Source organism: Ceratotherium simum, chromosome 25 (assembly GCF_057802395.1).
Source record: "Ceratotherium simum simum isolate JZ-2026a chromosome 25, ASM5780239v1, whole genome shotgun sequence".
NCBI lineage: Eukaryota > Metazoa > Chordata > Mammalia > Perissodactyla > Rhinocerotidae > Ceratotherium > Ceratotherium simum.
The window spans coordinates 8854803-8879264 of NC_141924.1; the positions used below are offsets into that span (position 1 = coordinate 8854803).

General features: G+C 51.8%; 2 protein-coding genes across 3 annotated transcripts in view; both read right to left on the reverse strand.

The window, feature by feature from the left end:
• SREBF2 (sterol regulatory element binding transcription factor 2) overlaps positions 1-4667 on the reverse strand; it is a 60911-nt gene extending 56244 nt beyond the window's left edge. Inside the window, exon 1 of the mRNA XM_004437918.3 lies at positions 4437-4667. Coding sequence (XP_004437975.1) covers positions 4437-4524 — 88 coding nt within the window. The 5' untranslated portion in view covers positions 4525-4667. The remainder of the gene's footprint in view (positions 1-4436) is intronic.
• Positions 4668-5922: 1255 nt separating this feature from the next.
• Positions 5923-24369, reverse strand: CCDC134 (coiled-coil domain containing 134). 2 transcript variants are annotated; one of them, XM_087448843.1, is made up of 8 exons: positions 24263-24369; positions 22655-22773; positions 21678-21799; positions 21385-21469; positions 19428-19609; positions 19059-19130; positions 12541-12583; positions 5923-10273 (listed from the first exon to the last, which is right to left on the reverse strand). In XM_087448843.1, exons 2-8 carry the CDS (start codon positions 22755-22757, stop codon positions 10155-10157), a joined length of 726 nt encoding a protein of 241 aa, XP_087304969.1. In that variant the 5' UTR covers positions 22758-22773; positions 24263-24369; the 3' UTR covers positions 5923-10154. The 2 variants fall into 2 exon arrangements, with proteins under 2 accessions (XP_087304969.1, XP_004437974.1); XM_004437917.3 differs by lacking the exon at positions 12541-12583 and having other exon boundaries at positions 24263-24368.
• Positions 24370-24462: the final 93 nt, after the last annotated feature.

Sequence of the window (24462 nt, forward strand, 5' to 3'; positions counted from 1 at the left end):
TAATATAGCCAAAAAGCGGAAACAACCCAAATGTCCATCAACTAATGAATGGATAAACTAAACATGGTATATCCATACAAGGGAACACTACGCTGCAACATGGATGAACCTCAACAACATTATGCTAAATGAAGGAAGCCACATATTGTATGATTCCATTATATGAAACGTCCAGAGTAGGCAAATCTGGACAAACCTGTAAAGACAGACAGTAAATTAGCTCATGGAAAAGTTTCTTCGACCTTCTCCAAAGAGAACAGCTACCTCTATTTGCCGATCACCCACTCAATCCTAATTCCTTTCTGGTTTATCTAGCCTTGGAACCCTTCATCTGACTGCTCTGTCAAAGGGAGACACCTCCTAATTGCCAAATCCCATGACTCCTTTCATGCCTTGTCATCCTGGCTGTCCTCTGCAGCATTGTCTCCATCATCCACTAACCGCTCCTCCAAAAGCTCACCTCCCCTTAGTTTATTACACTACCCTCACCTGATCTGACCTCCTGGTTCTATCTTCTCCTCTCACCTCTATCCTCAACTCATCAACAGTGACTACTCCTCAATTTCCATCCCCAGTTTTGACCTTCTCCTGAGTATCTGCCTCCCGTTTTCTACTGGAGGGATCCTTCCCACCCCAGCACTTCAATTTCAGCCCATTTAAGACAAATTTTCATCATCTCCCCAAACCAGCTCTTCATGCTGGCTTCTGAACTTTCCTAATGCCCCAGGATCAAAGCCTTGATAGGATCTCAGAATTCCACCTCTGCTCTGCCTTCAGGGCCAAGTCTTCACTGAGACCACGTCCTGTCACGTCCAGCATCTTGCACAATGGCCACTTCCTATCCAAATCCCATCACTCTTAGTATCATTATCTCACACCCATACAGCTGCAGTTCCCTAATTGGTCTTCCTGCCTCTAATCTCCCTTGCCCATCACCACAGTTGAATTTTCTTAAAGCCCATGATTAATGTGTCATCACCCTACTTGAAAATCTTCAGCAGTTCTCTCCCTACATTCCACAAAACACCTGCGTCTGGTATGAAGACTCCACAATTTGGCTCCAACTCACCTTTCAGACCTTATCTTCTACTGTTTGCTTACACACACCACATACTCCAAGAAATCGCTAGTAATTATTTATTTCTAAGGCAGTTTGATCCTTCTCCTTCCCCATGCTGCTTCTGCCACCCATTCTTTTGGGTCCAGCAAAAAGGCCACCTCCATGACTATGCCTTTCAGTGGAAGAAGATTCCACCTCTCTACCCTTTGAGAAGACTGGCTTATCACAGTGCATAAGGCCCTTTCTCATAATACAGATACCTACCACAAAAGAAATGCTCTAGATATTCTATCATAAGAGAACTGGGGGCCTGGGACAACAGAGCCTTCTGCAATGGAACAAAGCCCTAGAGATCAACTAACATGCATGCTCTGTTGGGCTTACAATATGTTCCTAAAAAAAAAAAAAAAAAAAAAAAAAAACTTGAGCCAACATTTAAAAATCTGGATATTTCACATAAAAATCCAGACCTGGGCACCTCTTGAAAAAGAGATGCTAACTCCTCTTCCAAGAGGCCTCTCTTGCCTACCGGATCTAAATTAGGCTACCCCAGTCACTCTCTACATCATGGACCATTTTATTTTCTTCATAGTGCCCTGCCAAAAGTGTGTTTATGTTATTTGTTTAGCTTGTGTTTTCTCCAAGAACTTAAGAGAACTTGTCTATCTTGTTCAAAGTTATCCTCAGCACTTTGTCCATCATAGCAGTACTTAGAAGCCACTCACGAGATGTGCTGAATGAGTGAATGGATATGGCTTCCTTGGGTCCATACCCTCCAAGGGCACTAATGGATTGCAGCAGGACAGATGTTGCCAAATGAAGGATTCTTGCCCACCCTGGACCCCCTGGAGGCAGGCATGAGCTCTGCAGGTTGTAAGTACCGCCTCCCCACCCCCCCCAACATACAAAGGAAGTATATGTATTCATACCCAGGGTCCTTTCTTCCTCACCTGAATGGCTCCTTTTTGCACACTGGCTGGCCACTCCTGATCTAACCCAACCCCAAGGGCTGTGTCTAACACAATTTAAAACCCTGCCTGGCCTGCTGTATTCCACAGGCATTCCACAAATATTTAGTTCTAGGTGCAAAAAACACAGCATGAACAAAACGAAGGCCCTGGCCTGCATGGAACTGACGTTCTGGAGGGGGAATGGATGCGGAAGTATTCAGGGATATTTGTATCTGCAGACCACTGGCCTTCAGCTTCCCCTACCCTTCTTGTCCTCCAAGGCCCATGTCAGGGCCACCTCCTCAATGTGGCCTTCCTGGTAAGCCAGGCTTTACCAAGCTCCCTCAGTGCGGACTTGCACTTACTGCTCTGAGCAATTGTGAGTTGTTCTACACTTAGCACTACAGTTTTACTGTTATTCATCTCAAACTCCATGAGGCCATAAAATTCTGTCTTTCCTATCTTTCATGTTCCCTACAGCTGAGAAACCACAGCTGGGACTTGAACACTTTTTGACCAATTGAAGACAAGGAGCCACTTTTTCCGAAATCTCATATGGGGACCTGTGAAGCCACTGAATCATTGTGGTAGTTTCCAGAACATACATTTTACTCAGAAATCTATGGGAATAAAGTTAACACTTAACCAGTAGGTAATTTAACATATTGCCAACTAAGACAAATACACACAGATTATGGAACGGGAATGCACAATGCACAAGAATTTCTTTGTGTGAGCTCGCTGGTAGGCAGCTTTGGACATACTTTCTACTGGCTGTGTAACCTTGGGTAAGTTAACGAACCGCCTTGGGCCTCAGCTTCAGGACCTATGAGAGTTGTATAATATAATGGTGGTTCTCAACCCTAGGATTGAAAACATGAATGTGCATGAGTTCTTAACACAGTGCCTGGCACATAAGTGCTCAAAACATATTAGCTGCCCTTGTTAAGTTCCAAGAACCTTCCTCTTCCATTTGTTAATACATCTCTGTATTTAGGAGCACTTAGTGGAAAAGTCTGTGGTTAGACTTGGGGCTTCAATTAAGGGTCTTACCACACTGCCCAGATGACCAAAAAGGGTAAGCAATGACAGGCCAAGGGGTGAAATGTTACAGAAGCAAAATGGGAAAATGGAACCCTTTTCAGTTAGCTGCTGCCATTTATCTCTTCCTCAAGAAGAGAATCTTCCACTACCTTCCTTTCTTCATCTGTACAATGAGGTGTAGCCATCATATCTGGCTGCAAGGCTGTAGTGAGATCCTGGACATAAAAGCACTTTGTAAACTCAAGAGCACAATGCACCTGAGCTACTGCTTAACAGCATGGGTTCTGGACAATCTAAGATGAGTGACCTTAGACAAGTTAACATCTTCTAGCCTCAGTCTCCTGTAAAATAGGAGCAATAAGAATATCCATCTCATGGGATTGTAGTGAGGAATAAGTGAAACAACAGAAAGTATCTCGGCCTAGAACATCAGAAGAGCCCGACTATTTACAGTTATTATTATGATTACTAACCTATTCATTGGACTCCTCACCCCCAGGGGTCAAGTGAAAGCCTGATGTAGCCACACCAACACTAGCCCAGGAACTGGGCTCTGCAACCAGCGGGGTGACCTTGGGCAAGTCGCTGACCCTCTCCAAACTTTGGGTTCCCATGGTGACAAAATGAGAGCATTGGAAGAGAGGATCCCTGAGCTCCTTCTAGCTCTTCCACTCCGCTGTTAAGGTCGCCAGAACAAAGGCCACCCGCTCCCCAGCCTGTCCTCGAGGGGCCACAACTCGAAATTCCTGCTGCTCGACTCCCTTTGTAGCGCGACAGCAGGAGCGCCCGGGTCTCCATCCCGGAGACATGCGTCCACACTCCGCTGCCACCGCTCGCTTCAGCAGCAACTTGCTTCTACAGCCCCTCGCTGCCCAAAGTTTCCCCGAGCACCGGGAGACCCAGCCATAGGTCAACCGCAGGAAGACCAGGGGTGGGAGCGCGGAGCCTGAGGCCATGGTCCCGGGAATCCCAAAGCTGCCCCGCGCCCGGGCGAGGAGTGACAGGTGCGACGCGGGACGGCGGGGCAGCGGGACCTCGGGCGGCGCGAGGGGGGCGGCGGCCCGGCGCTCTCCTCAGGCCGCTCCCGCTGGGCCCCCGCGACGCCTCCGACTCCGCGCTCCGGCCCCACGACTCTTGCTCCGCTTCCAGACACGCGGCGCCCGGAGCGGATCCCACGGCCTGCGGAGCGGAGCTGCCAGGCGGGGGCCCAAACCCGCAGCGCGGGGACAGGTTGGGGACCGCCCGGGCGACCGCATGTGCTGGTTCTTCCCGCGCGAGCCGGGGCCAACGGAGGGGGGGGGCGCACGCGCACCCGCGCGCGCCGCCGTAACCCCTTCCTCCCCGCGCGCCCCCGCACTCCCACCCACCCACCCACTCCTCACCGTCGATGTCCCCCAGGGTCAGCTCGTCGCCCAGCTCCGTGAGCGTCTCCATGGTCTCCAGACCGCCCAGCTCGCCGCTCTCGTCCATCGCCCGGCTCGGCGCGGAGGCCCCCCTGCCGTCCCGCTCAGGGAGACGCGGGGGCGGTGCCGCTGCCACAGCCCATGACACCCGACAGCCCCTGCCCAGTACCGCCTCACCGGCTGGTGCCAGCCGCCGCCATGTTTGCGCCGCGCGGGAGGGGCGGGGCGGGATTCCCCCGCCCCCACCCGCGCCCTCTGCGGCCCCGCCCCCAGGCCGCGCGCCCCCTTGTTTGTTGTCAATGGGACCAGGGTCGCCGTGGCCAATCGGCGCGCGAAGCGGCGCGTGGGGTGATGGCGCGTCATCGATCAGCAGCTCAGATTTGCATAGCGAGGCCCCGCCCCTCGCGGCCTAGTAGCGACAGCAAGGAGAACCCTCTAGGTCCTCAGCCCAACCTCCTTCTCCTAACTTAAAGGAGCCGCTCCGTTTTCCGTTGGGTCTGCTCCACAAGCTACCCCCTCCACCGGCCAGGGGTTGAAGGGTTAATACGCTTCACCCCCGCCCCCTGGTCGCCCCCGGAGCAAGTTGTAAGCACATTACATCATGTTCCCAGCTGCCCCCCCCACCCCCGCCTGCCCGCCAGGGAGAGCGGGTAGGATCAAACCTGGCCACCCCAGTGCTTGGGAGGAGTCGCGTTCCTCCCAAGCCCCTTACAAAGGCGGAAACAGAGGCTCCGCGCTGCCCGCGAACTGTCCCAAGTGCGGAGCGCATATTACAACCTCTGCGCCTTTGCACCTGCCGCGACGACGCGCATGCTCCAACGGTTCTCGCCCCGGTGCCTCGGAACCGCCTGCAGACTTTCAAAATGATGCCGCTACCCAGGCCACCACAGGCCTCCTGAGGTGGGGCCCGGGCACGAGCATTTTGATAAAGTTCTGCAGGGACTCTGATGCGCAGCCCACCCGCGGATTCCCATTCCTTCAAGCACCTCACTGCCCCATCTTGCAGCTGTACATGTAAACGAATATGCAAACTTCTAGGAACGTATCCTAAAGAATAAAAAGTACGAGTGCTTAAAGAAGTGCACAAGTATGTGTGTTCAAAGATGGCCATCACAAATCCTCTGTAACTGGGAGAAATTGGGAAGCCCAATAAGGGACTGGATGAATCCACACAATGGAATACCATGGCATCGTTAAACATTACCTACATAAATGTATGTCTATTGACAAAGACTTTCACAATATATTGTTAAAAAGGAAAAGTGTGTTTCCTGCCAGTCTGTGAGAGGCAGCTGTTGCTTTGCGGTTAAGAGTGCACAGGTGTGTGGAGGCAGACATATGGATCCACTCATGCAGTGTGACTTGGGGCTGGTTACATAATTGCTCTAAGCCTCAGTTTTGTCACCTCTAAAATGGGGAAATAGTGCCCCCTCATAGTTGTGAAGATTAAATGAGATTGTTTGCACATTCTTCTGACAATATTTATTGGACATCTCTGTGGCAAAAAGACAGTTCCTGCCCTCTGAGGGCTTCCAGTCTAGTGAAGAAAACAGACATTAAACAAAAACAAAAATAAATAATAGATAATGGTACAAATGATCAAGGGAAAGTAAGGCTGTGGTGAAACTAACCAGGAACCTGACTTGGGATGTCAGGAAAGGACTCTGACATTTAACATAAAACCTAAAATTATGAGGAGAGAACTGCGTCTGGTATAGCGAGGGGAACAAACATGGACAAAGGCCCTGAGGCAGAAGGAGCTGTTGCCAGCCAGCACTTGGCATAAGGCGTGGCATAACGTTAAGTGCCCATATAAGGTAGCTACTGTTATCCAAAAAATAGGGATCTACGTGCTCTATGATGGGCAAAAGAAGCCCCAACAGCTGACTGTCAGTCATGGTTATGGGAGTGGTGGGATTTAGGGTGAATTTTACTTTCTTCTTGGCATTTCAGTATTGTCTAAATTACTTTTTATTTTTTTGGTAAGGAAGACCAGCCCTGAGCTAACATCCAATGCCAATCCTCCTCTTTTTTGCTGAGAAAGACTGGCCCTGGGCTAACATCCGTGCCCATCTTCCTCTACTTTATATGGGACGCCGGCACAGCATGGCTTAACAAGCGGTGCCTTGGTGCATTCCCGGGATCCGAACTGGCGATCCCCAGGCCTCCGCAGCGGAGCGCGTGCACTTAACCGCTTGCGCCACCAGGCTGGCCCCTAAGTTACTTTTTATAATGAACATGTGTAACATAATAAAGTGTCTTATTTTTGGAAAAAAAAAGGCAAGAACATTCTCTTCATTGTGTACATGCAGGAGAGTTGGCGTAGACTATACCAGTCTCACCCTGAAACAGAAAACCAAACCCTGCTGCCTTGCTCTGGACTGAGCACTGAGCTGGACAGTGCCATCTTCAACTGCACCTCAGTGGCTCTCACAGGGCTCCCCACACTGCAGGGTGACTGTCTGCTGGCCTACCATACGAGTCACTTTGGTCCAGTGCCCTCCCATACCAGAGCCTCAGTAACCCCCCGCTGAGGGCTGCCCGAGCACCAGGAGCAAGGTGGGCACAGAGCCTCCCACTCTGCAGCTGTTCCCACGGCTCCTGCCTGAACCTGCCCCAGAGGCTGTGGTGCCTAGCAATAGGGACCAAAGTGGCCTGAGGGGACACAAATGAAGGCTCAGCAGAAACTGTGCAAGAAAGATGGCTGCACTAGACCTAGCCTCAGCAGAACACTGACATTCTCCCTCTGGCCCTGGATACCACCTAACTGAACATCTCTTCCAGTTAGCACTTGCCCTGGCCAGGAGAACAGAGGCTGGTGCTCAGGGGTGGAGCAGCCTTAGACATGTCACTCCACAGGACCTGGGTTCTTCATCTGAAAAGGGTAGGATTGGACTAGATGACCATTATGTCCAGACAGCCACCACAGATTGGGCACTGACTACAGGTCACAGAAGAGAACTTGGCACGTTTTTTCATTTACTACCTTTCACGCCTCCCCTTTTAGGCCTCGGCTCACAGTGCCTGTCTCCTCCCTCCTCCCGCAATCTTTTAGGATTCAGTTCAGGTGTCACTTCCTCCAGGATTAAGCAAGAGCATGTACCCCACAGTTCAATCCAGAGGTGAGGCTTGGGGGTGGAAAATAACAAGTTATGTTTTGGATAAGCTAAAACATAAGGACTGAGGGTTATCAGGTGAAAACAGGGCAGGTGCCATCAGCTTTGGGGTCTGAGGATGCAGTCGCCAAGAAAAGAGCAGAGAGGAGAGACTAAGCTGAAAAACTCTTCATTTAAGGGGCAGGTAAGAAAGAGGAATCAGGAAAAGCTAGAACAGACTCAGACTGAGGGTAGAGAATGAGGACAACAGGTGGCCCAAAGCCTGGGAGGCTCATCTCAAGGGGGAGGAGCTGTAAACAGCACCTCTCTGAGGGCAGTGACCTGGGACTGCAGAGGAAGATGTGCGGCTGGGATAAGGAGGGAAAAGGGCTGTGGACGGGGGAGATTTTACCCCCAGGGGACATCTGGCAATGTCTGGAGACATTTTTGGTGGTCAACTGAGAGATTGCTACTGGGACCTAGTGGATAGAGGCCAAGAATGCTGCTAAATATCCTACAACACACAGGACAGCCCTCCTCACAAACACAACAAAGAATTACCTGGCCCCAGCTGTAAAGAGTGCCCATTGTTGAGAAACCCCGCCTTAGAGGATATTGGGGAACTCCCAGACTCTCCAGGGGTGCCTCAGATTGGGCCTGGTAGACAGAAACAACGTCCAAGACCACGGTGAAGACATCACTGTTGCCACCACTGGGCACCCCTGGCGCTGGTCTGGCCACTAGAATCCCCCCAGTGCTGCCACTGCCTCCAACCAGCACAACTCCCACACAAGCTGGTGCATCTGGTTGGTGGCACTTCAGTCACAGAACCGAATCCTAGCTGCAAGAAGGCTGGACAAAGAAGTGCCCTCAGGCCTTTATAGGTCCTGGTGGGGCAGTGGGCAGGTTCTGCCTGCAGTAAGACTCACGGTGGAGTTCCGAGAACAAGTGACCACAACAATCAACAATGGCAGCAAAGGGAAGGAGAAGGGGAGAGCAGAGTGGCTCTGTTTGTTTCTTTGAAGGTGTCAGACGGGAAAACTTGGGCCCATTTGAGGGCGGAGAGGAAGGGATCAGCCAAGATGGCGAGGCTGAAGGTAGAAGGAAGAGCCCAGGAGGATGGAGGTGCCAGATGTGGCAGAGGTGAAGACAGGTAAGACGGGGCCCCTCTCTTTGTCTGTTCATACAGTGGGTGCTCAACAAATCTCTGGGACAAAGAACCATCCGAGAAGGGCACCTGTCAGAGAAGCCCAGCCTCAGAAAAGCAGTTTAGGGTTGGGCAGAGTTCAGACATTATCAAATTCATTTTGCCAATGAAGCCACAGAATAGGGAAGGGGTGGGCCAGGGTCCCTCAGCAAGTCTGATGGACTGAGACAAGACTCGGGTCTCCCTCGGGCTTTGTCAATTGTGGGGGGCTGGGGGTTCTGCGGATGGTCGTGTCTCTATCCCCTTTGAAGAGGCAGACCCTTGCTTGGCAAGGTCAAAGAGACAGGGCTAGAATTACCACCAGAGCCCCTCCCTCCTTTGCCTGGGAGGGGCACGACTAAAGGGCAGCTGCCCACTCAGGGTGTACCTCCCTCTGAAGCTTCCCTGCCCTATGGCCACTGGTCTCTGCTTGCACACCTCCTGAGACAGGGAGCTCACTGTCTGACCAATCCTGGTCGGGGCCGCCCTGCCATTACAAAGCACATCCTCCTGCAGAGCTGCAGCCTATCCCCCAACATCCCCTACCCACAGGCTAAGGGTCTCCCAGCGTTGTCAGAGAGGAGAGGTTGACTCTTCCCTGCACCTGCTCAACGACTGTTCCCAGATACCTGAGGACAGAGATCATGTTGCTCTAAGGTCATCTTGGGCTAAACACCCTCCCAGGACACTTCTGGTCCCTTCTCAACACTGATCCTTTGTCAAGGACAATGCTGAGAAAGGAAGAGGAGGCCTAAGCCAAGTCCCTGCTTCACTACCTGGCCCGGGCCGGGGGTTCCTCCTGATGGGGCAGGAACATCCTCTAAGGTGGTCTCTACATCTCTCAGGGTCCCTGGTCCCACCACCCAGGCCCCTCATCACCTGCCCAGTGGAAGGGTACACAGATCCCTGGGGCCCAAACCAGCCTCAGTTAGCCCAGAGGGTTTGCTGGCTTTTATTATGTCTCTGCCAGGGGCTGGGGGCTGGGACCTGTGCCAGGTGGCTCAGTGACACAGTGGGGCCAGCAGCAGGCAAGGCACCTCCACACATGGCCCAGAGCCTGGCTCTGCTGCCTCTCCACAAAGGGCAGCAGCCAGCTGACCACTGGTAGTAACCCATGGGGAGGGTCTGGCCCAGGATCCCTCCTGCCTCCCCCAGTATCTCCACAGGGTTAGGTCTGCAGCATAGCATCCTCTGAAGGCCCCCTCGACACCCCCTCCAGGGAAGCCCCTGGGAGGAAATCCAGCCTTCTGTGGCCCAGTCCTCTGAGCTGGAGCTCAGAGCCAGCCGCAGGAGGCCAAGCAAACGTGGCCTCGCCTCTCACAGGGGCCGGCTCTCACCACCAGTCGATGTCGCTGAGCCCTGGCCATGCTGCCTTCTCCTGGCCCCCTGAACCCTGGACTGCTCCAGGCTTATAACTCAGACTGGGATCGTGAGATCCGCGGGCCTTTTCGGATCTCTTTCCGCTTCTCCTCTTTCTTCCGGCGTTTCTCCTCTTCCCTCAGGGCCTTCTGGAAAGGGTCGGTGCTGGAAATGAACTGAGGAGAAGAGCAGAGCAGTCCGAATTAATTTGCCGGCAGCTAAGAGTCTGAGCTAGGCCCCTGCAGGCTGTGGGGACAGGAAGGTTGCTTATACATAGGCCCTGCCCTCAGGGAGCCCACAGACATGGAGACAGTTAAATGGGCTCTGGGAAAACTGCTGAGTGGGTCTTGCAAGATAAGCAGTAGCTTGCCAAGCAAAGAGAGTGAGGGAAGAGAAGGACATTCCAGGGAGAGGGACAGATGCTGAGGGGTGAACCTGCACGGGGCATCTGAGAAACAATAACTAGACTCCTCGCAGGGTGAGGGGGCTGAGTGCCCAAGACAACCACAGACCCCCAGAGCCCTGGCTGCCACATCCCTGAGTAGGAGGGGAGGGCAGCCAGCGAGAGTAAGAGACAGCAGTGTCTTGCTGCTTGCTAACAAGTTGCAGCGTCCAGACAAGGGAGTACACAGGAAGCAGATGGATCAGAGGTCAAACTGGTAGACTCTGAAAAAGAGGTGGGAGGAAGAAGAGAAGACAAGAAGATGGTGCCCAGGACATTGCTTCCATAGTGGGTAGATGGTGGTGCCCGGCGAGGAGGTGGAACACAGGGCAAGCTAGGGTGGGAGGAGGATGAGGACTTCAGTTGGGGCATTCTTCAAGTGCAATCCCCAGACCCTTTGCTCTTCTCCCTCTGCTCCCTCCAGACTGGCTCACCTAAACCTATGGCTTCTGTTACGCCTATGTGGTCAGTTAGGCCTCAAATCTACACCTCCAAATCTAAACGCATGACACCTCCACTAGGATGTCCCAAAGGTGCCCCTTACTTGGCATGGCTCCATCTCCCCCAAACCCAGTCCCTTTCCAGAGACCCTGACCTCATGAACAGTGGTGCCCCACACTCCAGTCTAGGTGAGTAGGGCAGAAACTGAGAGCCCCCATCTCCAGCCCTCTCCTTCCACACTGAGTCCACTGCCAAGGCCTGGCTCATTCTAACCCCTAAGTCTCTCTCAAACCCATCTACTATTCTCTGTCTCTCCTATCACTACTCCCATCACCACCTCCACCTCTCTCCGGACGACTCTGGGAGCCTCCCAAGGTCTCTCCACACTCACTTTGGTCCCTCTCAAGCTGTTCTCCTCACTGCAGTTAGATCTTTTCAAAATGCAAATGTGACCCTGTCACACCCCTGCTTAAACCCTTCCATGACTCTCCATTACTCAGGATAAAGTTCCACACAGCTGCACCTGCAGGTCCACCCTGCCCACCTCTCCGTTCCTCCCTCACACTTCCTACCTTTTGGTTCTTGGATTCCCTGTGCGCTCTCACTTCCAGGCCCCTGCAAATGCTGTGGCCCAAGCCCAGAATGCTCTTTCCAGCCCCCGCCCCCTTTGCCACATTAACTCCAGCTCAGCTGTCACTGCCCTGGGGGACCTGCCCTGACTCCTGTCTGGGGTAGGGACCGCCTCCTTCTCACTGCTTCTCCCTGTGACCACCCGCTTTGTGCCTGTCGCCCCAAATGGATGGCACATTCCATGACAGGAGGATCGTGCCAGGTGTTGCTCACTGTGCCATGAACCCCTAGTGTGGGGCCTGCCTGGCTTATAGATGGCACTCAGTATGTATTTTTAAAATGAATGAATCATGTTAGCATATGAAAGACAAGAGTACCCAAAACTCAGGTAACTATGTTGTAAAATATGCCCATATTATCTGTTCTTAGGGCAAATTTGACAAATGTTTGATCAAGGTAGACACTAAAAATAAACCAGGAGCTCCACCTTGTGGAGTAATCTACCTACCAAGTTAGATTGAACCATGAGTCTGGAAGATCAAGTGATACCAAAGTGTGGTCCAGAGAGGGTATGATATGTTCAAGTCACACAGCAAGAGGGAGGCCCAAATGGGACTAGCCCCCAGCCTCCCACCTCCCTGCCTAGTGCTTCCCCGACTACACTCTGCCTCCTATCCCTACGACTTAATTCTGATCCCCTTGGGAGGGGTGAGGAGCTGGGAGACCCATCAGGACACAGAGGACCCCATACCCTCTGGCTCTGGCTGGGGAAGAGCAAGTCAAGAGATCCTGGCGCCTCCAGCCCCAACTGGCTCAGCCTCATCAGGGGAAACTAAACCTAGATGGGTCAGAAAAGAAACACTACCTACCCCTTTCCCAGATCCCTTCCTCACTAGGCCTAGCTAATGCTAGGCCTAACCTCAAGCGGGCCCTTTGTGCTGCCTGGGAATCCAGGACATTCCCCTGGTCCGCCTGCTCTCCTAGACATACCTTCTTCTCCAGCCTCCTCACTCGCAGACCGTGACCTTGCTTCCTATTTCACAGAGAATGGAAGCACTCAGGAGACAACTTCCACAAGCTCCCACCGCCACACCCAACAACCCGTTTGCTTCTGTGCCCACACTGCTCTTCCAGGCAAGGCTGACCCTTCCCCTGGGCACCAGGTCTTTTTTTTTTTTTTTTTGTGAGGAAGATTGGCCCTGAGTTAACATCCCTTGCCAATCTTCCTCTTTTTGCTGAGGAAGATTAGCCCTGAGCTAACATCCGTGCCCATCTTCCTCTATTTTATATATGAGACGCCACCACGGCATGGCCTGATGAGCGGTGCATGGGTCTGCGCCCGGGATCCAAACCTGCGAAACCTGGGCTGCCAAAGCAGAGCACGTGAACTTAACCACTATGTCATGGGGCCAGCCCAGGGCACCAGATCTCTTCTCCTTCCTCACTTCCTTGGGGATGAGGCTCCAGCAATTCTGCTACCCCTGCACCATCACAGTTCTTCCTCCCTAATGGGTCTCTCCCATCTGACTAAAATTTCTCCCGGAACCCACATTCCCCACCAGCTATTCTCCCATTGGTCTCCTCTTGAAAATAAAACTCTCCAAAAGGATGGTCTGTACTTGCTGCATCTATTTCCTTTCCTCTCTCTCAAAATCCAATCTTTTGTCCCCACCACTCCACCAAAACAGCTTTTATTAACATCTCCGATGGCCTGTCTCCAGGTTGCTAAATCCAGCAGCCAATTCTCAGGCCCCATCTTCCTTGACCTTCCAGCAGCGTTTGACAGGCCAATGACTCCCTCCTTCCTGTAACTTTCCTCATGTGGCCTCTGGGAAACAACTCTCTCTTGGGTTTGCTACTATCACACTGACTGTTCCTTCTTGGGGTTCTTTGCTAGTTCCTCCTCACTCTCTCCCCTCTAACTATAGGCACATTCCAGGTCTCAGTTCGCAGACCATTGCTCCAACTGTCCTGACCCTCCACCCTCCCCAAGTGATGGGACATGATCTGTCCCAGGGCTCTCGATACCTTCTTCATAGGCATGACTCTCACATTTGTAGCTTCACTTTCAACCTCTCTTAGAGTCATATATCCAATTGCCTCCTTGACATCTTCATTCAGATGCTCACCAGGTCCAGAAACAAAGTTTTAATCCCTGATTCAGCCCTCAACCTGGTCCCACCAGTCTGCCCACTTTAGGAAATGACAGCCCCATTCTTCCACACACTCAGGCCAAAAATCTTCGAGCCATCAATGCATCCCTCTCACTCCACATCTGCTTCCTTAGCAGATCTTATTGGCTCTACCTTCAAAACAGAACCAGAATCTCACTATTCCTCACCAGCCCCACTGTAATCACCCTGATTCAAGTCACCATTAACTCCTAAATGGACAAGCACAGCAGCCTCCTCCCCAGTGTCCCTGTTTCCACCGTGGTCCCCTAGACTGTTCTCTACACAGCAGCAGGCTGATCCTTAAAGGGGTAAGTCAGAGCTCATCACCCTGCTCTCCATGTCTTGGAGTCAATGCCAAAGCCCCTGAGAAGACCTCCAAGGGTCCTGTGATCTGGTCTACAACTCTGACCTCATCTTCTCACACTCCCCACCCCTCCAAATATGCTTCCAATTCAGAGCCTTTGCACTTGCTGTTCCTTCAGCCTGGAATGTTCTTCCCCCAGATACAAGGCTGGCTCCCTCACTTGTTTCAGGTCTTTTCAGTCAGAACTTCTGTGCCCAAGTCATGTGAAATAGCAACTATACTCCCACCTTATCCCTGGAATTCCTTAACCACATTCCCCTGCTTTTTTCTCCATAGCCCTTGTCATCACCTACCATATTATATATTTTTAATTGACTGTCTGTCTCTCCAACTAGAATGCCACTCCCAGGAGCCAGGGCTAGCCTACTTCTCTAGCGGCTGGGATTCAGTAGATGCTCACTAAATGTTGAATAAATGCATGTGCTATGCCTCTGAGCCTTTATGCAAGCTAGTCCATCTGCCTGGAAGGTCTTTCCTGAGCTAGTCCACCTGGCAACTCTTTTTTTTTTTTTTTTAATAATTTTATTTATTTATTTATTTTTTCCCCAAAGCCCCAGTAGATAGTTGTATGCCATAGATGCACATCCTTCTAGTTGCTGTATGTGGGACGCGGCCTCAGCATGGCCAGAGAAGCGGTGCGTCAGTGTGCACCCAGGATCTGAACCCGGGCCACCAGCAGCAGAGCGCGCACACTTAACCGCTAAGCCACGGGGCCAGCCCCACCTGGCAACTCTTACTTGTTCCAGAGCCTCCACCACCTACCTGCTGAGGCTGAGTCAGGCTCCCTCTCAGGGGTCCCAAGGCTCATCACACTTCCCTCATCCATTGACACACTGATCACACTGGATAGGGACTGTGTTTCCCTGCAGCCTTCCCCAATAGACTGAGCATCTGAAGAGCAAGGAGAGGGCCAGATCCCTCTGGACAGGGACAGTGCCCAGCACACAGCCTGATAGGAGTTGGCTTAGTGATGGGTACTTAGGCAGGAGAGGACTCCCAAAACACCAGCATGGAGGGAGTGCATGATGGGAGCTGAGCAAACCTGGGCTGCTGCTAATGGATGAGTCCACACTGGATACCAAAATTTGACTAAAAACTTTGGCCTGTCCCCAGCCAATGAGAAATAAGGAAAGTAAGTTGCTGCTATGGTTATGTCCAAGCAGAACACATGACAATGAAGTCAAACTAAACATATCCTGGCACCCATTCTCTCTGTGGCCCATGCTCTCACCGTCCTCTTGTATGAGAGGCATTCGTGACCAGCAGGGCAAGGAGAGCCAGCGTCACAGCAATAAAGCATCTCCTTGGGTGCCCCCTCATTGGGAAAGGCAATCTGCCATGGCCTTGAGCATCCCTGCATGTTCTTGCTGGGTACACCGAGAACACAGCCCTGACTGTTCTTACCCGGGCCATTTATCAGGGTTGTGATTGCAGCAAGAAACCTTGGGGGATGTGTCATCTCAGTTTTACACGAAGGGGTGGCAACTATCCTAGTGGGGAAAACTGTAACCCCCACTCTGCTGCCTGAAGCAAAGCCACCGGCTCAACAGGGCCCACGATTCAGAGGTTCCCCTAAATACTCAGGCCTAGTCCACTGATTGTTCACCTAAATTAAGAGCTAATGGTGCTGTGCAGAAAAGAGTTAACACAGCCAGTCTGACTGCTATCCTTGAAATGCCTGCTTCCAAGGTTAGCCCTTGGCTGATATCTCAGAACTTGGATTGTGGAAGGGCTCGCACCATGCTAATTGCTAAGAGTGGCTCACTGTGCCTAACCTGTTTGTGTAAACAATGTGTTTTATGCTAAACACCTGCTTTCCTTCTGGGAGTCTGGAATTTTGGTATGCGGGAGGCAGAGGGTGCCACATGACCAGCTCCCAGTAAAAACTCTGGGCACTGAGTCTTTAATGAGCTTCCCTGATAGACAACTTTTCACACATGTTGTCACAACTTGTTGCTGGGGGAATTAAGTGTGTCCTGTGTGACTCCACTGAGACAGGACTCCTGGAAGCTTGCACCTGGTTTCCCTTAGACTTCATCCCCGGCACCCTTTCCCTTTGCTGATTTTACTTTGTATGCTTTCACTGTAATAAATCATAGCCGTAAGTACTAAGTATACACTGAGTCCTGTGAATCATCAAACTCATAGTAGTTTTGGGAACCCTCGACACAGGTGTCTGGACGGCCATCCAGTCCCAGTGACAACGCTGGAAGACTAACTGCCATAAAGGCCAGTCAGACAATGATCTCAATTAGACACCATCACCTGGGCCAGCCCCGGTGGCCTAGTGGCTAAGTTTGGGGTGTTCTGCTTCAGTGGCCTGGGCTCGGTTCCCGGGCACAGACCTACACCACTTGTCTCTCAGTGGCCATACTGTAACGGCAGCTCACATACAAAATAGAGGAAGATTGGCAACAGATGTTAGTCAGCTCAGGGTGAATCTGCCTCAGCAGCAAAAAAAAAAAAAAAAAGCCAATAAGTGCATTTAGACTTAAAAAAAAATTAAAAACGCAAAAACAAAAATGTGACCCTTGCATAGATGATAGGTATGTTATATTCCTAACGACCAGGCATGTTATATTCCTACCAACTGTTGTCAGTGTCCTAGCCATCTGGTCTGTCACTCAGAAGACTACAGACTGGTGGTTCAAAGACAGTGATCCCTCTTTGGGGCCACAAACTGTGAAAACAAATTGTGGTTGACAACTGCACAGTTCTGGTCACTCATTTAGATGCCCAGAGTAAGGCCCATTCTCTGATGAGACTGACCTGGATCAAAACGCTGATAAAGCCTACATTGCCCAGTTGACTGGCATTGCCACCTAAATGCATCATTGTACTAGATGTGGCAACACATCTGCCACCATGGACTGGCACAAAGCAGAGGACTCTATTTCCAGTTTGACTACCTAGAGCCCCTGGATGGAATAGTATGGCCCATGTGGGCCAAGATGGGAGATATAATGCGTCTCTGAAAATTTTGTAAAAATGCCCTTGTCCCATTCACATCTGACCCTTCCGGACAAAAGGTCTAGGTGAAAGGGATGATTGGAGAAAAAGTGAAATTATAGATCCTAGGATATAACACTTGGATTTTGTAGCAATAATCCTGGCATCTGGAGAGGGGATGCCTTAGATCCCAGGAGGTGCGGAGAACAATTAATCCTCTTTGTCTCTTAGATCCAGTACCACCACTTGGCAAAACAATCCTAGGGTCTGTTCAAGCCAAGTGGCAGCTGCAGCTGACAATCTGACCAGCCGCTGGGTGTGTCATTCTCAACCACGTGATACAAAAACTCACATGGATACAGTCAGTACTGAACTATTCTGCTGTGCCTGATGCCATCAAAGGCAGCTCCTGAAGTGACCCTGGGCAGAAACACAGGCCAGTACAACCTTGTTTCAATCTGACAGATACAAATCCATCTGCTTCTCCTGATGCTTGAGAAGCCTTAGGTTATGCCATGCAGGACAACTGAGGCTGCAACTCTGTAGGGACATTGCCCTCAGGGCTCAGCCAAACAATGTAATGGTGACCCAAATCAAGTGTAACATGTGGGAGACAGTGGGCCATGGAATGTCTCTCTGGTGGGGATGAGGATTGCTTTGGGTCCATCCACTGCTCCCTGTAACGAATGACATCAAAGATCGGCAGGTCAGCCTAAACTCGTGGGTAGGTGGTAATGGGATAACAGATTGGCCTTAGACCACATTCTGATTGTGTAACATAAGACCTACTGGTCCCCCCAGGACTTATGACAGCTGGCTGAGTCCAGGACCCTGGAGCATATGGTTGAGATCAGTACTGCAGGGTGGCCTTGTCCTGCTCGAGTCCTGTTGATGGCAGCCTTAATCAAATGCAGTATGAGACAAATTGAACAAATGTGGTCCTAGCCTCTACTGGTAAGATTAATCAGACTGAATAGCACATTCATGTGGAAATTTGAGTCAAGCCAAGACATGGAGAGCTGAAGGACAGACCGTGGGGGAGGCAATCTGCCACGGCCCTGAGCGTCCTTACAAATTCTTGCTAAGTACACCAAGAATGGAAAGCCCCGACCACTCTGTACCTCGGCCATTTCTCAGAGTTGTATTTGCAGAGAGCAACCTTAAAGGATGAGGTGATGTCTGCCCCTAAAGAGTAAGTTTGCTTCTGTTCACTATAAAGGCAGTGAATTTCCCAATCTCGGTGTTCCTTGGCTTGATGCAAACCCACTGCACGTAGAGCATCTGCTTGGGCTCCTCTGTGTCACTGCTGTGGGACTTGCAGAGCAAGGGGAACCCACATGACCAGGTCAATAGGCTGGATACTGCTTTTGTTGTAATAAACTCTGATGTCTCTCACCTGTCAGCATCTGTGAAACAGTAGCAAGCTAGCTTGTTAGCCTGCAAGAAGGGTAAAATCCTAGGCCCCTCACGGACCCTGATGCCCCCCTTACACCAGGGGAGAGCCTGTGACTTGAGTCTAGTCCTCTGGCCCTTTCTTCTTGCCCCTCTGGCCCTTCCCTGCCACCTCTGATCCCTTCCTCCCCTCTATTGTATATGTCCCCATCTGTCGTCCTCCCCTGCAGCCTTCAGCCCTCAGAGCCCACCTCAGCCCCCTAGGATGAAAGCATGTGCAGGAGTATGGGACAGAAGCGTAAGGGCAGAAAAGAACAGCCTGACCTTCCCTGGCTTCCCTGACGATGTGCCATGCCTACTGTGCACTGGGTCAGGTGTATTCATAGCCTCTGACTGCCCCCACAGCTGGGGTCCACAACCTGTGAACAGCCTGAAGTTAAGACAGCAGCAGTGGCTTGTCCAAAAGCACCAGTGAGTGAGTGATGGTTCCCGGACCCAGACCCAGGCATGTCTGGCTCCAAGTCCAAAGCCCTCAAACTCTACCCCAGGCGCCCCAGCCCCTGCAGGACCAGGCCTCCCATGGCCCGGCAGACACAGAGCAAACATGGCCACAGGACCCCACAGCTCACCTCTCTGTGGTCTACTTTAAATGGGTTCTGGAAGTCAGAGTCTTTCTCGCTGATCCCCAGCTCCTGGGCCATCTGCAGATGAGGAAAAGCTAGTCATCCTCTACTCTCTCCTCCCTCTTGCTCACCCACGGGCCACTCCCTCCATATTGGGACCCAGGTCCGAGGCTTGGGCAGATGTGAGCCAGGTGATGACCCCTAGGGACCCAAATCAGCAGAGAACCCCTTGAGATGGCATCTCAAGGTGCCCTGAAGCTTATCACAGAAAACATAACCAAGAGCTCACACTCAGGCCCAACTGAAGGCAGATGCGAGGCTCACAGCACACCACAAGACAGAGAGCTCCCGGACCTCCTCCACCCTAGTCCTTACCAGGCTGAGGATGGGCGAGTGGGGCCCCTGGTCAAAGACGCCTGACTGGTTGCAGAAGCTGATGCCCCAGCGGATGAGGAGGTTCCAGTTGGAGTTGTGGTCAAAGTAGTGGTGCACAATCCTTGGGAAGCGCAGCACCACATCGCCGAAGAAGGCTGTGTTCTCCACCACTTGGGAGAAAGCTGGCAAGAGGACTCTGATGAGTGGCCAGGGTAGATGCCCTTCTACTGCCCTCCTGGCCAGCCCCCTGGTACCCTCCAGAAAATTGAGGCAAACCCACTAACCAGAGAAGGGAACAGTGCCTACTGCCCACAGGCTGCTGACCACATGTGCAGTGCATGCTAAGGGCTTTATGTCTACCAGATCACTGACTCCTCAAAACCACCTTTAGAGGGAGATGTGGCTGCTGTTCCCATTTTACATATGGGAAACTGAGGCTCAGATGGCTAGTGAGTGGCAAATCTGAGCTGCATACCCAGGCCATGCTCTTTCCCCTGCATCTCAAAGCTTAGAAGACTCCTTTGCCATGGGGACCAGAGAGATGGATGTCATTTTGCACATGGAGGCATACGCATCGCATGAGGCTTTACTGGGCCTTACCTCCCCAACTTGGTATCCAAATGTCCAAAGCTGGCCCCTGGTACTATCACAACTACAGTGTCTGTCAGGGGTCAGGTGTGTTAGGATGACTAGGGAGCATGTCAGGGTTGTTTTTTTTTTTTTTGTTAATATTCTTCCAATTTTATTTTATTTTAAATGCTTCTTAAGTTCTTATTTTTAAATAATTTTAGACTTACATACTATACCACAAAACTCCTTCACTTGGCTTCCTCTAATGTTATCATTTTATATAACCATTGTACAACTATCTAAACCAGGAAATTAACATCAATAGAATACCATTAACTAATGCACACTTTATTTGACTATCATCAATTTTCCCACTAATATCCTTCCTCTGGTCAACAGGTCAGTTTAGACTGAGTTTAGTGTCTATCATGATGGTAGGTCTCCCCGACCCAGACTAGCATGAAGAATAATTATATACCCAGCCCTGGTGGCAGCCCCTGTTCGGGCAACCCCTGCAGATAAGGCCCAGGCAGCCCTCACCAGTACTGGCCAGGCCACACACACAGAGATAAGCAAATTCCTCCAAAGATATGCCAGGTTGGGTCTGAGACAAGTGGGGCAGGGGCCTCTGGGCTTCAGAACAATCTTGAACCTCAAAGAACTCAGGAGTTAGCTTGGTTTACAGGTAAGAGCCAGGGCAAACCAATTGTCCTCTTTCATCTGGAAAACAGAGGTAATAGTGCCTTCCTCAGATTTACAGTGGAGACTAGAGATAATATTTGTAAAGTGCCCACCATTCAATATGTAAAGGCTGCTTCCATCCTCTCTCAGACAGCGTAATCTAAGAAATTTTATTGTTAGACTACAACCAGTTAATGAGGGGAAAATCACAACTGGAGAGAAATTCTTGGAAGAGGGGATGAAAGGGCACAGAACATTCTTTTATCTGATTTGTCTACATTTGTCCCACCCTGTCTCAAAAAGGATTTAAGGGGGTTGGGGCTTTTAGAACAGTAGTAAAGAACTGCTCCCACTGGCCAGTCACTTCGATAGGCCTCAGTTTTTTCTCCTGTAAATGGGAACAATCCTTGCCTTCTCTCCCAGAAGGGTCAGGGTGGTGGAGAAGGCAAGGAGCCCGGACTGGAAGTGCGCAGAGGCTCCTCCCTGGATCCCCTGCCCCCAGCACAGGACAGCACAAGGGAATACATCTGTGTCAGGAACACAGAAACTAGCTCTGAAGTGCCCATCCACCCACAGGGACCACTTGGAAGGTGTCACAAGAGGGTATTTCCAGAGAGAAAAAGAGTGACAAGAACAAGAGAGAAGAGGCAGCTAGTGAAGATCAAGGTGGTGGGAGGAGGAGAGGGCAAGATTGGGAAGACCATACCATCCTTCAGTTTCTCGTCCTGGGGGAAGGGCCCATCTGGGAGCACGTCTGCAGCAATGAGGACTGTCCGGGAGTCCTCCAGCACCTGAAGGAACGCCACCTGGGCTGAGTAGCTTTGCAGAGGCCTTCACAGACCAGCCCCCCAGCTCCATTTACTTAAACCCTACTTCCAACCTTTTGTGCATGCAGTTTCCCCCTCACTGAACACCATCCCCTTAGGGAACTCCTACTCATCCATCAGTGCCCAGATCAAAGACGAGGCCTGCCATGAGCTGTCCCCTGTCTGCACACACCTTAAAGAGCCCCTTGAGCATGACCTCAAGGATCTTGTACTGCTGGTGGACATCATTCAGCTGTGCCAGGTTTTTCAGTGCCAACAGCTGCTCCCGTCGCTTCACCTCAAACATCTTCTTGTCTGAGTAGCATTAAGTTAAGGAGCTACACCCATAATCCTGCCTGGATAATCCAGTGGTCCTGATCCAGAGGGCCCATTCCTGACCAGCGAGTATCTGCAAGGGCCACAGATGCCCATGGCTGGGACCCCCTACACCTACACCCAGAACAAACTGTCTGAGAAGTGTACGAATCCTGCAATGTATCATTCGTCCATTTCACAGAGGATTCCACACCCAACAGCCTGAACACAACCCTTGGGACCTGGCTCCTGCCCTCCTCTTCCATGGTTTTCCCATCATCTCTCACAGCCACTCACTGTTCTCAGAACCTCTCCTCACACTATAGACTCTGCCTGGGATGCCCCTCACCCTTCTCCATGAGGTTCTATTCTTTCAAGACCCAGTCCAAAAGCCACAGCACAGTGTTTCTCCCTGCCCCCTCCCATGTTCCATTAGAGTGCTGATCACCGAGTACAATGTGAGGCCAGTGAACACCTCAAAGCCAGGGACTAGTCCTGACTCACGTTTATGTCCCCAAGGCGTGACCCAGAGTAGGTGGCCCAGTAGGCCAGGGCCTGCGTCTCCTCCTCCCAGGGTCTCACCCACAAGGTGTAAGGTACATGTACAATCCTCAGAGCCCTCGTAGCTTGACAGATGTGTCTTGCCTTCTCCATTCAATATACGGGGAAAGTGAGGCTCAGAAGAAATTGACTTGATGAAAATCTGGTTAGAGCACCTTACCTTTTCTTCCCTGTTCTGTCAGCTGGGTCTGCTCCATCCCTGGAATCCCCCAAGGGGTTCTGGGTACAGAGAGACCTCATTTATAGACCTCTCAGAAACAGCTCATTAACCCCACCTCGAACCTCAAAGGATACAGATCTCCAGGCTTGGGTCCAGGGAGGTCCTCAGGGTGCCTGTGACTCCTGTCCCAGAAAGTAGCAGGACAAAGAGGAAGGCCAGGAACTGAAGAAGATCCATATCCAAGACCCTGGAGCTAGGGAGTAACCCAGAGAAAGGAGGTGAGACCCAGAGCTTGGTGCTACATAAAATAGAGAGTGAGGGCCGGCCCTGTGGCTTAGCGGTTAAGTGCGCGCGCTCCACTACTGGCGGCCCGGGTTCGGATCCCGGGCGCGCACCGACGCGCTGCTTCTCCGGCCACGCTGAGGCCGCGTCCCACCTATAGCAACTAGAAGGATGTGCAACTATGACATACAACTATCTACTGGGGCTTTGGAGGGAAAAAAAAAAAAGGAGGATTGGCAGTGGATGTTAGCTCAGAGCTGGTCAATATCATTCCCTCTCAACACCCCCATCCTGGCCTCCCAGGACCATATCTGGTCAAAGAGGCCCAGGCAGTCAGAGAGGACGTAAAACTTCTGGGGTTTCCCTCCTTCTCTGACTTCTATCATCAGAGAGAAAGAAGGGATGCAGGACAGGAAGGGAGGTAGCGTAGTCTTGGCATAAGAGGGCTGCTACTCACTCACTTTGGAGCCACAGGAACCACAAGCAACACGTGCTCCTATTCAGGCAACACTCTCCAACTATTTCCTGAGTACCCACCACGCTCTAGGCACTGTTCTAGAGCTGGGGATACAGCAGTGAACAAGACAAACAAAACGCCCTGCATTCGTGGTATTTACATCCCTAGTAGGAGTAAGATACAACCAACAAACGTGTAAAACAAGCACAGAAGGATGAGAGAGAGTGGGTGGGGTGCAATATTAAATACAGTGGTCAGAGAAGGCCTCACACTCAGATGACAGCTGTCCAATTTTACCCATGTGGAAACCAAGGCACAGGAAAGTGAGGCTGACTGCCCAGTCACTCATCTATTCCCAGGCTAAACTGAGTCTAAAGAACACAGGCTATCTCAGAGCTGGCGACTGTTCTACCAGGACACCTGCCCTAGGGGAAAGATGCTCAGTTATTGACAGTGAAATCTCACAGAGGTCATCCAAAGGACCGCCCCCACCCCATGCGGATAAAACGACTGAAGCCTAGAGATGAGTAATCAAATTCACCCAGGATGCCCCACCGCCCAATGTCACGCTCCAAACTCAAAGCAACCAGACCGGGGCTAGGGCAGAACTTGGGGCCAGGGGCATATCAGATATAATGACTGAAGCAGAGGAGAAGTGGGAAAAGAAAGCTGAAAAAGCAAACTGCGTGGGGCGCATCTTGCTTTCTCTACTGTTCCTCCCACTTATCCCGCCTCTCAACCCCGCTCCCCGCCCCGCGAGTCCCCAGAGCTCGGCGTGCGACTGTGAAGCCATTCTGCAGAAGAAGCATGCTGGTGGCGGGCCCTGAGCTGCTACCCGCGCTCGCGGACCCAGGTTGCTGCCCCGAGCCTTTGGGGCTCCCGGAGCGGAGAACAAGTCTTTCCAATAAGGAGAGGCGTGCGGGACGGCGAATCTCTTCCCATACCCCGCTGCGGCCGGTTCGGGGTGGCGGCCTGCCCGCCCAACGCCCCCGTCCCCACCTACCAGGCCGTGCGGCGTGGGAAGGGGCGCGCCCTCGATATGCAACTTGGCTCAAAGGTCCACCGCGCCACTAGCAAAGGCGCGCAACCCAAAAGTATCCGCGAGCTGCAGCTCGGGGACTGCCGAGCGCCGCCCCTCCCACCGCGCCGCTCCCGGCCAATGAGCGCGGGCCGCGACTGCAGCTCCGCTGACCTCACTTCCGA